The following is a 13,961-nucleotide window of genomic DNA, read 5'->3' on the forward strand; positions in this document are numbered from 1 at the left end:
CCTATTTTTCTATTCTCTGATAGATTTGTTAAATATATGCTAGAATTCACTGTGATGGTACCTGGATTTAGAGATTAGTTTTTATGAGGATTTTTATTTACAAATTTGATTTTTAAATAGTTCTAGATCTACTCAGATTTTCTATTTTTTCTTGTGTCAAATTCTCTACAAATTTATCCATTTCACATAAATCTTCAATTTCATTGGCATAAATTTCTGATATATATTTAATGTTTGAAAGATTTGTCGTGATGACCAATTTTTCATCCTTTCATTTGTAATTTGAGAATACACTCTACTTTCTTGGTCAGCCTCAACTGGACGTTAACAATTTTATTGTTTTCTTTTTAAAGAATAACATTTCAACCCTTTATGTTTTTTTCTATTTCATTTATTTGCTGTTTTAAAAATACTTTTCTTTGATTTCATTTCCTGTTCTTTTTCTAACCTCTTAAATTAGATTATTCATTTATGATTTTTAGCCCTTGCAAGTTGGCTTTGGTTGTATCCTACAAGTTTTGGGATATAGCATATTTATTATCACTCAGTTTAAAATATATTTTAGTTTACATTAGGATCTTGTTTTGCTTCATGGATTTTTAAAAGTAAATTCCTTCATAGCTAAACATAATGGGGTTATCTAGTTATCCTTTTATTATTGATTTTGAGCTTAATTGCATTATACCCGGAGACTCCACTGTGAGTTATTTTGGTTCTTTGAAATGTGTTGTTATTGCTTCTTTGGTCCAGGATATGCTCAATTTTTGTGTTTATGCAACACATTCTATGTGTTCTTGAAAAGATTCAACAGTTGCTGGATTCAGCATTCTGTACATGTTTATTAGTTCTGGTTTCTATCAGGTACTTCAAGTCTTCCTAATACTTCCTGATAACTTTTTTGGTCTGCTTTGTTCTGAGGTATGTTAAAATTTCCACTTTGTGTTTATGTATTTTTCTTTTTAATTCTCTGTCTTTGCTTTAAATATTTGAGAATATTTATTAGGCGCATACAAATTAGATTTGTGTTACATCCCTCAAGAAATAAATTTTTGTAAATCATTTTTGCGTCCCTCAACAGCTCAAATATTGCTTTATCTAAAGCCAACTTTTTCCAATATTTCTATTGTTATTCAAAAAGTATAGAAGTAAATTGATGCTTGAGATAATATTATCTTTGTTCATTGAGATTTTTAATTTTCTTCTACCAGATTCCTGAGGGAATTAGCAGCACAGGATCACCATAATTCAATTTCAGGGACAATTTGGAGCTGGACTTTCAGTCCATACTGGAGTGTCTACTTCTCTTTTTAGTCTTATTTTTCAGTTGTAAACCTTTTGATTTGTTTTTGTTTTTCGGGGAAGCGGAATCGGAGATCATTTGATCAAATGGTTATCATTTAAGCCATTGACTTAAAAAAATTGTGGTTATTTCTCTTTGTTTTCCTACACAGAGAGTGTACTTATCCAGGATTTGAGATGGCCTCAATTGGACATGGTTCAAATACTTGTAGCTCCTCCTTTGTAGTCTACTTCTGCTCTTGTTTTTTAAAACATACTTTCATAATAAAATTTGAAAAATATTTAGTTTCTGCCTAGGATAAAAGTAGATAGCACGGCTTTCGTATTTTTCGTTACCTTCATGACTTGAGCCCTCACTTCACTGCCCTTCTCCTTAGTAAATAATCAAGGACTTTTTAGTTCCAACTGCTTTGCCAAATTTTAAGACACCATCACGGATTTCTGATAAGAGCAATAAGTAAGTGATGTGATTCCTTAATTTGAACTCAAAGAAGAAAATTTTTCAAGATACTATACAGGGTGGACCCTATTCCACACTATACTATTTTCTCCAATTCCTTGCCAATGCAAGAAACTAAGGTGAAGGAAAAGCGGAGAATTTGCTGCTTTTGTTTCTTGTCCAGCTCCATGGTTTCATCTGCTTTTCATGGGTTCTTGGTCACAGGTGAATCCAGGCCCATGTAATAAAGAAGGTTTGCTTGGTGCAGCCCGTCTCTTTTATGATCTCTATTTTTAGCTCACACATACCACTCCTTTACAATTATTTTCCCTATTTCCAACTTCTGTCACGTGTAAACGGGAACAATGAGAAAAAGAAAACGCAAGCCGAGTTCTACAAGCACCCGATGGTTTATTTACACTCCGCCTGCTAATTCAAAAGGAGAATTGCAGGCTGGCGGGAGGCTCATCCCTACAGAGGATTCTGGAATGCGTAATCCAGATGCTTCCTGTGATTGGGGCACTTCCACTCCGGGAAAGCGCGAATGCGTTAGTTGCTCCGCCAGAGAAATATGAGAGTATAACCCACGGTTCTGCGTGTTTGGAAGCTCGGCTACCGGAGGGCGAGAAGGCAAACCCCCTCCCCTGGTGGACTCTGGGAAATTCGATTGAGGCCGTCGGTGTGCGGCAGGCACTTCCGCTCTAGGGGGCGGGGCAGCGGCGCCCGTCCCTCTCGGGGATGCTGGGAGATGTAGTCCCGGAGCTCCGCGAAGTCGGAGGCACTTCCGCTGCAGGAGGTTGAGATCGAGGCCTGCGTTTCTCCCCGGGAGGTGAGTGAGTCCCGGGACCCCGCGGCTTCTTGTAACTTCTCTGCACTGGTCGTGGCACCAGCCGGGCCGGCGCTCGGTCACGGGGAAGAAAAGCCGCGGCCAGCGGCAGAGGGCGGGGTCGAGGGGCGGGGGCAGCCGCTTGCCTTCCCCTCGCCGGAGCCTCGGCGTTTGGGGGGGGTTCGCGAGTCCCCGGGTTGGAGGCGGACCGGGATCGGGCAGGGGTGGAGGGTCTCCCGGGTTCTCCGCTGCCCAACCCGCCTCCCCCCCACACCTTCCACGCGCTCTGTCACTTCCTAGCGCTATAGCATTAGGTGAGAACTTAATGCTTCTGTGCCTCAGTTTCCTTTTCTGTAAAAGGGGATATTACGAGTACCTATCTTAAACATTTGTTTGGCAATTAATGGTATAGTACAAGTGAAATGTTTAGGACAGTTCAGGCGTGTGGCAAAGGTGTTAGCTGTTAATATTAATACTATTATAATAATTAGAAAAGTATTCCTTCTCTGGAAGCTCCTCGAAGTGCCACTGGCTCTTCTTTCTGATGCCTGCAGGAAAGGAGGCTGTGCCTGGACTACTTCTGAGCTGTTTTTAAAGAAAGAGTGCATCCTTTGTGGTTTTTCCAGGCCCACAGACAAGATTGTGGTCTCTCTCAGCTTCTTTTCCTTCCCCTGCCCTGACTTCTGAAAGAGGACTGCAGAAAGGAGGGAGTGAGCCCGGGGCTCCTGGCAGCAGAGCCCCACCGCGGCAGGACTTCGCATTCATCTTCCTTTTCTGTTCAGAGGGATAGAAGGTATTTTAGTCATTAGCAAATGTTTCTGCTACAAAGGTGTTCCGTTGTTGTTAAATAAGTGGGAAAATATGTAGAACCTCCACAAGGTATGAGTAATAGTCATAATGGTTAAACATTGAGTGCTAAGTATCATTTTAAGGGCTTTGTACAAATGAACACATTAACCTTCACAAGGCCCCGTGAAGTGAATACTGTTATTGACTCTATTTTTACAGACGAAAACTTGGAAACAGAGAGCGTAATGACTTAGCCTGCCCCACCCTGCTAGTAAGAGCAGTGGGATTTGAGTCTCAGGCTTGTGTTCCTTAGATCTTTGGTCTCACAGTTTAAAATCCTCAAATTGAAATTAGGAAACAAAATAGAAAAAACAGTTATATAAATATTCAGCCGTAGGACACTGGCTGCAGAGGAGTCATTTGGGGTCAAGTTATGGAGGTAGGCTGGAATTTTGTCGTAGAGGATTTTGAAAGCAGTGTTAGTGAGCTTGGACTTCTTTTTAAAATTTTAAAGCATTTTTTTTTAAGTTTATTTCAAACAATACTTATAGTTCATAGTCTGATTATAGAAGAAATGCACACTCATAGAGAATTCAGAAAATGTATAAATATATAAAAGAAAAACATTAAGAATTACCCATAATACTAGGATATAGACAATTATTAACATTTTAATGCATTTCTATTTAGCAGTTGTTAAATTTTTTTATCTATGTTTTATGAAATTGTTATCACACTATTCATAGTTACCCCCTGACTGTTTACTGTGGAAATTTTCAAACACACCCAAAGTATAGGATAATGAACTCCTATGTAACAATCACCCTGCTTCAATCTTTGCTCATCTTGTTGCTTTTTTCTCTCCCCCACACACATTTTTCCCCCTAACTACTTTAAAGCAAGCTCTGATGTTGACTCATTAGGACTTAAAATTCAGTTATCATAAATTGTTTATATATGAAGTACAAGGGAGGGGAGATTGTATTAGTTCACTAGGGCTGTCATAACAAAATACCACAAACTGGGTGACTTAAACAACAGAAATTTATTTTCTCACAGTTCTGGAGCTAGAAGTCCAAGATCAAGGTGTCGGCAGGTTTGGTTTCTTCTGAGGCCTCTCCCTTTGGCTTACCGATGGCTTCCTGACTGTGCTGTCACGTGGTCTTTCCTTTGTGTGTGTGCATGTCCCTCTCTCTGTCCCAATTTCCACTTACCGGGACACCAGTCAGATTGGTTTAGGGTCCACCCTAACAGCCTCATTTTATCTTAATCACCTCTTTAAATGCCCCATCTCCAGATACAATCACATTCTGAGCTATTGAGGGTTAGGACTTCAACATATGAGTTTTGAGGGAGGTCACAATTCAGCGCATAACAGAGATATTAACAGCAACTCGAATGTTTTCACTCTTGGCCACTGGGAGAATGTAACTTACATGAGAAAGTTAGAAAGAGTTGCAGTTAGGGAAGGAGGAGGATGAATTTTCTTTGCTCCTTTGGAGTCATACTTGCCACTGGCATATAACTCTTGGTTTCTTATCTCTCTCCTGTTAGGCTGCAGGGACCTCTGTTTCATGGACCTTGTCATATTCTTAGAGTGCCTGGCATGAGGTTGGCAGAGAGAAGTTATTCAGTGAGTAAGTGTGATTCATGTAGCTGTCCAAAAGGGTGCGACAGCCTGGGATTAGAGAACAAAATAGAAAGACAGTCCGTTTCCATATTCCTTGTCTTTTATCTCACTTTTGGTGGGCTGTAGAATCCACCAACTTTTTCAGAGTATTCAGAAGTTGATGGATCATTATGCCTAATATTGTCATGATCTACAACAAATTTCCTTAGAAACAATTTGATGTTAGTGTTCAATTTTTTGTTTCGTGCGTGGAGATCATAATGGGGATGTGAGAATAGCTAATATTTATTGGGCACCTCTTAAGACTTGAAGAATTTCCAGTGCTTTACGTGTACTAACTCGTGTGTTTTTCATAACAATGCTATTATTCTCATTTTAAAAATGAAGAAACGGGCACAAACAATTGAATAAATGACGTGGTGGCACAGTCAGCAAGGGGCAGAGCCAGGATCAAACCTCAGCAGCTGCGTTTGAGATGTAGCTCTAGCACTCTGACTGGATAACCTTGGGCAAGTTACTTAACTTCTCTGTGCCTCAGTTTTCTTACATATCAAGTAGGGATAATAATATCAGCACCTGCCTTCTAAAGTTTTTGTGAAGATTAAAAGACACATGTAGAGTGCTTGAAACAGTGCCTGGCACATAGTCAATCCTCTGTGTATTACAGACTAGAGTTGTCCTTTGTCTGTTACTGGTGAGTATGCAACATTGACAATGCAGCAAGTTATTGAAAGGACAAAAGGATATTTTAAGGTATTTCCCCCCCGTCTTTTGCTTTTAATACTTCAATTCTATTGTACAGTTGAACAAAAATGAATAGTTTCTTTTTTTTTTTTTTTTGTGAGGAAGATCAGCCCTGAGCTAACATCTATGCTAATCCTCCTCCTTTTGCTGAGGAAGACCGGCTCTGAGCTAACGTCTATTGCCAATCCTCCTCCTTTTTTTTTTCCCCAAAGCCCCAGTAGATAGTTGTATGTCATAGTTGCACATCCTTCTAGGTGCTGTATGTGGGATGCGGCCTCAGCATGGCCGGAGAAGTGGTGCGTCGGTGCGCACCCGGGATCCGAACCCAGGCCGCCAGCAGCGGAGCACGCGCACTTAACCGCTAAGCCACGGGGCCGGCCCTGAATAGTTTCTATAATAACTATTGTTTAAACTTATAGCTAACACTAATTAGCTGTCTTTTGAACCTTGAGAGTCCCTGGGGAATAATTATATGGTCTCTATTGCTTTAAAAAGGTCTAAGTCTGCACTATCCAATATGGTAGCCGTTAGCTACCTGTGACTATTGAGCACTTGAAATGGGGCTAGTGCTAATTGAGATGTGCTGTAAGTGTGAGACACACAATGGATTTCAAGGACTTAGGATGAGAAAAAGAATGTAAAATATCACAATAATTTTTATATAGATTGCAAGTGGAAGTGATAATATTTTGGATATAGTAGGTTAAATAAAATATATTGTTAAAATTAAGCTCACTTGCTTCTTTTTACATTCTTTAATGTGGCTACTAGAAACATATAAATTACACATATATACTTCTGTTGGACAGCGCTGCTCTAAATGGTAGCCTCTCTTTTCACTCTGAGAATTTGCCTCCAGGGGCATTTACAAGTCGTTCTTGGCCTCTTAGACCTCCAACAGCCTCTTAGAGTGGAGAGAAGCAGGGAATTGGTGATCAGAAGGCCTGACTAGCCCTGCCCCTGCCTTCGCAGCTGTCCTTGGGCAGTTCAGTTAACTCCTTGTGAGGCAGGATGGAATAATGCAGTGGTTCTCTAACTTTGGTCACATCAGAATCACCCAGGGAACTTGGTAAAAATATAAAGACCCAGGCCTTTTACTATATCAGTGAGTCTGGGCTTCTGTGTTCTTTATCAGCTCTCTGGGTGATTCTTTTTTTTTTTTTTAATTTTTTGTTTATTGCAGTAACATTGGTTTATAACATTGTATAAATTTCAGGTGTACATCATTATACTTCTATTTCTGCATAGATTACATCATGTTCATCACCCAAATACTAATTACAACCCATCGCCACACACATGTGCCGAATTCTCTGGGTGATTCTGATACTGTTCTGATCACCTCCTGTTCACCCTGTTTGGGAAGGAGGAATCCCTGTCCTAAACAGTATGAGATGGTGGGACACGTGACACCCAAAACCGGACAGATGACATTGACAGCAGTTTCTTAGTCACGTACTCACCGCCTGTGGGAAGAGGACACTGCAGGCCATGTTGGGCCATCCAGGGGCTGCGCTCGGGAATAGAATGAACCAGCAGGGGTTATGGCAGGTGGGCCTTGTGGTGACGAGAGGGTAGAGTGACCCTTGGTTCCCGCATGAGGATGTGACTGGTTTGTGTGGATAATTTTGCAGACTGATGGGGAGGTGGATCCTGTTGAGTTAAGGACCCAGTGGGATGCAGCTGGACCAGCTGATGGGGTGAGTTGTGTTTGGTCTTAATTTATAAAGGTGACTGAGTGACAACATGGAGAGGCTAATGCCATTGAGCAAGAAGATTTTTAATACAGTTCCCCCAGAAATGAGAGGCACAGCATGCCACACAGGGTCACATGAAGCCTGTCACACACATGGGTCTGGAAGCAGAGAGAGAGGAACTGGGACTGTGCCTTTATGACTATAGTGGCAGGAAGTAACTAGTGGAGATGTCTTGTACTGAATACTGAGAACAGGCAGGTCGGAGTCAGTGGTTGGAGGAATTATATTATGACTCTCACGTGCCCTGGAAAGCTAGCTTGCAGGGACGTTATAAATAACTGTGGTCGATAGTTTAGCCCTGTGTTTCAGCAGACGTATGGAGAGGTTAGGAATAGTGTGTCAAATAGCCGATACAGAATCTGAAAACATGGTTAATACATAGGGAACTAGCTCAGTGGGGAGCCCTTCCCTCAGGCTTGAGACTGTATGTGGAGAGAGCGGAGGAACTCATGAACTCATGGCTAGGCCTTTGAGGCCCAGTGAGGCTCAAAGATGTCAGGGCAGCACGTGGAGTTTCAGGCCTTACAGTACAGATGCACACCAGAGTCTGAGAACCACCACGTGTTGGTCGAGGGTGTGGGCCCAGGTGTCAGATTGCCTGGGTTTGTTGCGTAGGGCGATGTCCTGACTGGACAGTGAGATCCTGGCCTGAAATCATGGCAGTGGGAAGGATGTGAAAATGCAGATGTCAGCAACCCACGTCCACAGATGCTGATTTAATTAGTTGTGGATAAGGCTTGAGCATTTTTTTTTTTTAAGTTTCCCTGTGAGTCCAATGTGCTGCCAGAGTTGAGAACCACTGTCCTAGTAGGGAAGGCTCTGGGTGAAAATCTTGACTCTTCTGTTGGCCACTGGTTAATCATGAGCCAAGTTACTTCTCTGTGCCTCAATTTCCTTATCTGTAAAATGGAGATAATCATCGTCTCCGTCTCTAGAGTTGTTAAGAAGATCACGTGAGGTAGTACATGTGAAGCTTTCATTTCTTGGTAGCTAGTAAGTTGGCTGCCATCAGTATCAGCTGCTGTAATTATTGGGCGTGTTGGATGGGTTGAGTTTCCTTGTGAGTAAAATTAGGTGCTGAGAGTTGATCTTGGTGCTCCCTCTGATCCTAACAAACCTTGATTTTAATGCCGTTTGTTAGGTTCAGAGAGAGAGAGAGAGAGAGAAGCTTGCAATTTGTGTTTACTTTCTTTAATTTATTTGCCCTTAGGCAAAGGGCAATCTGTTGGGGTGAGTAGAAAAGTTAGAGGTGTAAACCTCAAGTCCTTAGTCTGTCTGAAAATATCTAGAGGGCTGTTTTTGACGGATGCTACTCAAATTGTGATCCAGAGGCCAACAGCATCAACATCCCCTGGGTATTGTTAGAAATGTGGATTCTTAGTTCCCATCCTTGGTCTTCTGATTTAGAATTTCTGGAGGTGAAACATAGGCACCTGTATCTTTACAGAGTCCCCAGTCAGCTCATGGAATGTTAAAATTTGAGAAGCACTAATAGAGCAGAGTTGTGGCATTTTAACAAAAAATATTTTGTTTCCCTCTGGCTAAATTACACATCCTTCAGATATCAGAGATCTGCGTGGCTCCCTCCCTTGGTTCAGGTCTTGCTCAAATGTAAGAGAAGCCTTCCTTGACAACAACTTAACTCTATAACAGCCCTTCCTCCTATCTCTTCTTATCCCTTTACCCTGCCTTGTTGTTCTTGAAAGCATCTCTCACTGCATTATTGGCTTATTATTTTCCTTGTATCGTAACATCAGCTCCATGAGATCCAGGTCTTTGCCAGCTTTGCTCACTGCTGTCTCTTTCACATTTGGGATCCTTGGCTGGCACAAAGTAGGCTTTCCGTAATTCTATGTTGAATGAATGATTCAGGTAGTGAATAATAAGGCCCTGATCCACGTGATGTATTTGTCAGGTCTTCATTACAGTGGTCATCTGCAGATCTTTGTTGAGTCCCTACCAAGAGCTTGCAGCAGCATACTAGGTATTGGGGATACAGCAGGAAACACATGTGGGACAGATGTGATGAATATAAATAAAGTACCTAGTAGGATGTTAGGGAGGGATGTGTGCTAAAGAGGAAAGAATTAAGCAGGGATGGGGGGTAGGAAGTGTTAGGATGTGATTAGGAGATCAGAGTTCTCTATAGGGTGGCCAGGGAGGAACCGTCTGAGGAGGGGAGATTTGAAGAAAGAAGGGAATGATGCTTGCTGTGGCCCTCCTAACAGTCTCTCTGGCCCCCGTCTCTTCCCCCTGTAATCTCCTCCTGTCTGCTGGGAGAGTAATCTGTTTCCAACACAAAAGGAATCTTCTTACTCTCCCTTCCTCCAGTCCTTCGCTGCTCTCCTGCTGACTTGCAGCTAAAACTGGAACTTTCCACATCATCGTGGTTGAATCCTGCCGTCCTGCCCATCTTTTTCTGCCTCTTGTTGGCCTTCACTTAGGTCAGCACTTGCGCTCTCCTGCAGGTTTTCAGTGATACTGCTTCTCTTTGGCTGATAGAGCTGAGTCACCCTCCAGGGCTCAGATCAAGCCATGCTTATGCAGAACCTGCTTCAACTGAGTGTGGGCCTCAGGGCCCGTACTTTGTGCTTCCAGAGGACCCCGTTCGCTACTCTGCTGCTTAGCAATGTGTAGCATAATTACTGGTTTCCTACTCACTAGGTTAGGTAATTGTATCTCTTTTAGTAAGATTTCCATAAGTGTTCATTGAGTTAATAAACTCATATATTTAATGAAGAATTAATAAATTAGCCTGTCTAGTGCTAATTATGCAGGCAATGAAATAGTTGTCATTCTCAATATTTTGATGGACACATTCTGTGGATTTTGCAACAGGAGCCCCTGTAGGCACAGACTTTGAATAGCAGAAAGCACCTTCCTAAGATGGTATTTTTAAAAATCCAGAGGCTCTTTTCCTTCCAAAGATGACCTTCATTTTGCCTAAGGACAGGAAATATTGTGAAAGACCTAGAGGAAAAACTTGGAAATAAAACCCTTGCTCTCCTCCCAAATGGGGTCAGCCTCAGAATTTTACCACTTAGAGACCTTAGACCAAAGAGGCTTGTTTCTCTATGTGCCTCTGCCTGATGGTGGCTCGTTCATCAGGACACTGACACCGCTGGGAGTCTGCTGAGCAGTTACTGTGTTACAGGCACTGTTTTAGGTGTTTGGGATATAAAGCTGAGTAAGTATTAATCACAAGACCGACTAATTGTAGACTAATTAGACTAATTTACTAATTATCCCGTTCCCCAGAGGTGATGGAAAGCTCTCCCTGCAAAGCACTCTTACTGAGCAGGCGTCGCCAGGGAAATACAGAGTCAGAACAAAGTGATTACAAATTCCAAGGGTATTTCTTCTAAGATTAGGAAGTTTTACAGTGCCCTTTTCCATACCAGGGTTCTTCTATGTGAAGTCAGATGACTAATAATAATTAATTATTAATTAAATAGTAATTAACCGACTAATTGTAATCTCTTAACCTTGGTATTTCACTCTCAGTTTCACCCTCCCCAGAATCAGAATCATACCCTGAGAGCTATAAGGAGGACTTATATTAGGGCCATTGTGTGTGGATGGGTGGGTCCTTCACTGCGCAGGGGCTCTCGGCTGAAGGGGTGAGTGGTATCTGGAATTCAGCCCACTCTCTGCTCACCATGTCACCCTGAGGAAGGGGTTCCTTGACTATTTTCAGGTAAAGAAGGCATATGGGTAACTTGTATTGAATGCTTAAGCTACCAGACACTGTTCCAAATGTTTTAAGTATAGTCACTTAGGCTGACTAACCTTCGAGTGAGGTTTATGAGGTTATTATGATTGTTGTTGTTGTTATTATTATCCCCAATTTATGGATTGGACATTGAGGCACAAAGTACCACCAAGTTGGAGATGCCAGCGTTTAAATACCAGTGGTCTGAGTCCAGAGCCTGCACCCCCACAACTCTGTTCTCTTCTCCCTCAAGCACATCCTTTGGCTTCAGAGTCCTTTCCCTGTTCTATGTCTGTCTTTTATCCCAGCTCTCAAGTTCTCATTTCTCTTTCCGTAAGACCTTAAATTCCCATCTGCTTATTTTTATCTTTAGAAGCAGCAGAGAGACAAGATCTAGAATACTGACTGTGATGTGAGAGCTGCATTCAGGTTCCTGCCTCTGGACCTCACCAAGCCTCAGCCTCCTCATCTGTTAAATGGGAACAACGGTCGTCGTCATCATCATTTATTGAGAACTTCCTAAAATGCCAGGTACTAAGCCAAGGGCATTGCATAAATTAGCCCATTCATTCCCCACAATAATCCTCTAACATTCTGTTTTTCTCTCTTTGTTATAGCTGAGGATGGGCACAGAGGTATAGGAGATTAGACCAGAGTCATACGACTGGTACAACAGTAGTGTCTTCACAGGTACGTGGGAGGTACCTTCATGAAACAATGTGTGCCGAGTGCTTCGCAAGATCCCTAGGATGTACTGTGTTCTTATTTAATGTTAAACATTGCCGTTTTTGTTGTCTTTACCATTAATATGATTACTATAGCTTGCTAATTTGAATGACATATTGATTATCTAACTTGTGGTTAAATAAATCTTGCAGAGTCACAGGTTTTTATTGGTTTTTCTTCATCTCCATGATAGAGTCTTTTTAAAGCCCTACTGTTAGCATAGTAAATTTGGCAAGATCCTATGTCTTTTTAAAAAACAGTTGTCCATGTAGTCAAATTCATAGAGAGAGAAAGAATAGTGGTTACCAGGGCTGAGGGGAAGGGGAATGGAGAGTTAGTATTTAATGGGGACAGAGTTTCAGTTTGGGATGGTGAAAAAGTTCTGGAGAGGGGTAGTGGTGATGGTTGCACAACAATATGAAGGTACTTAATGAACTGTACACCTAAAGATGGTTAAAATGGTAAATTTTATGTTATATATGTTTTACACACACACAAAACCAATCGTCCTTATAATCTTAAATATTATTGCAAAGACATCAAATTAAGTATGACAAACCAAGAGAGAACAACAGATATTTCAGAAGTTAAAGGTGATTTTCATATGACAGAGCAACGATCTCTAAAGGCTCCATTGGTAGAAACCATTTATGAAGACAGGTTTTATATTACTGAATATTACCTGCTTTTCTGCTGCTACCAAGAAGTAAGGTACTTTGTAAGTGTTCTTTGAGCATTCTGCCTACTCATTTAATTCTTACAACAATCCTATGACATGGGCCTTGTTAATCCCTCCATTTTACAGATGAAAGAATTGAGGCATGGAGATACTAATAATTTGTCCAAGATTTCACAGCTAATAAGTAGCAGTGCCATGAACCCAGGCATTTGGCCCCAGAGATTACTCTCTCCACCTGGCTCCTTTATTCTCAATTTCTACCCTCCCTAGAATCAGAATCATACCGAGCACTACATGAACTTGTATTAGGGCCACTGTGTGTGGTTGGGTGGGTCCTTCACTGCGCAGGGGCCCTCTGCTGAGGGGGAAGTGGTATCTGGAACCCAGCCCATGCCGTGCTCACCGGGCCACCCCGAGGAAGGGGCACCGTTGCTATTTCACGTACAGCAGCCATATGGGTTAGCGACATCCTAGGCCAGACTCTGATGGCTTTTTTCTCCTTCCCCTGTTGTGCCTTCCCTAGACTCAGCCCTTTCCCAGAAGGAGGAGGACAGAATGACCAAGTTCAAGGTGAGTTGGGCTTGCCTTTCTGGGTTTTCAATTGTCCTCTTATTTTCGATGATTACACACCTCCTGTTTCTCTTTCTTGGGAAGGATTAAAGAGAACAGTAGGCCTTTGGGAACCTCTTATGATCACGACTTTTTATTTTAGTGTAGTTTACTTTTTGTTATTTTATCACCTTTTATAAGTTCACAAATAAGAGTAGGGTAGGAAAAGTCAATAGCAGTGAAAAAAAATCTCCCACTTTACTACTGTTTTCCTTACAAAACAACTGTTTTCATTTTCCCATGTTCTTGTCCTCTCATGCATTCATAACTGTATATTTGTAATCATTATATAGTTAAAATTCTCAAATTGTGTCTTTTCTAATGAATATTATATACCCTACATTTTTAATGGCAACATGACATTCCCTTGAATTGATGTACACTGTGTGAGTGTGTGTGTGTCTGTGTCTGTGTGTGTCTCATAACTTTTCCCCATTCATGGATATTTAAGTAGTTCAGAATTTTTAGTATTTTAAAGAACATTCTAATAACAGTTTTCATAATATAACTATTTTCCTCAAAAGGGAATTTGGAGGAGTTTGCCATTCTTCTTAATGTTTTAGGAACTCAAAATTGACAAAGTACATTTGCTATGCGGTACCTCGGGTATTTTGTATGTAGAACATTCAGCTATGGCGTGGTGCTCCAGGGTCTAATTGATGCTTCACACAGAGAAAATATTAGATATTTTCACGTAAGAAAGCTAGATTGGGCCAGCCCGGTGGCTTAGCGGTTAAGTGCGCGCATTCCA

At 41.5% G+C, this 13,961-nt stretch overlaps 1 protein-coding gene across 1 annotated transcript in view; it reads left to right on the forward strand.

Annotated features, from left to right (window-relative positions):
• The first annotated feature begins 2,524 nt into the window (after positions 1 to 2,524).
• Positions 2,525 to 13,961, forward strand: part of LOC131397584 (zinc finger protein 45-like) — a 53,779-nt gene continuing 42,342 nt past the window's right edge. Inside the window, exons 1-7 of the mRNA XM_058530696.1 lie at positions 2,525 to 2,567; positions 3,119 to 3,357; positions 4,908 to 4,990; positions 7,362 to 7,427; positions 11,570 to 11,727; positions 11,814 to 11,886; positions 13,125 to 13,171. Of these exons, the coding sequence (XP_058386679.1) occupies positions 13,157 to 13,171 (15 nt within the window). The 5' untranslated portion in view covers positions 2,525 to 2,567; positions 3,119 to 3,357; positions 4,908 to 4,990; ... (2 more) ...; positions 11,814 to 11,886; positions 13,125 to 13,156. The remainder of the gene's footprint in view (positions 2,568 to 3,118; positions 3,358 to 4,907; positions 4,991 to 7,361; positions 7,428 to 11,569; positions 11,728 to 11,813; positions 11,887 to 13,124; positions 13,172 to 13,961) is intronic.

This window comes from Diceros bicornis, chromosome 34 (genome assembly GCF_020826845.1).
Source record: "Diceros bicornis minor isolate mBicDic1 chromosome 34, mDicBic1.mat.cur, whole genome shotgun sequence".
Taxonomy (NCBI): domain Eukaryota; kingdom Metazoa; phylum Chordata; class Mammalia; order Perissodactyla; family Rhinocerotidae; genus Diceros; species Diceros bicornis.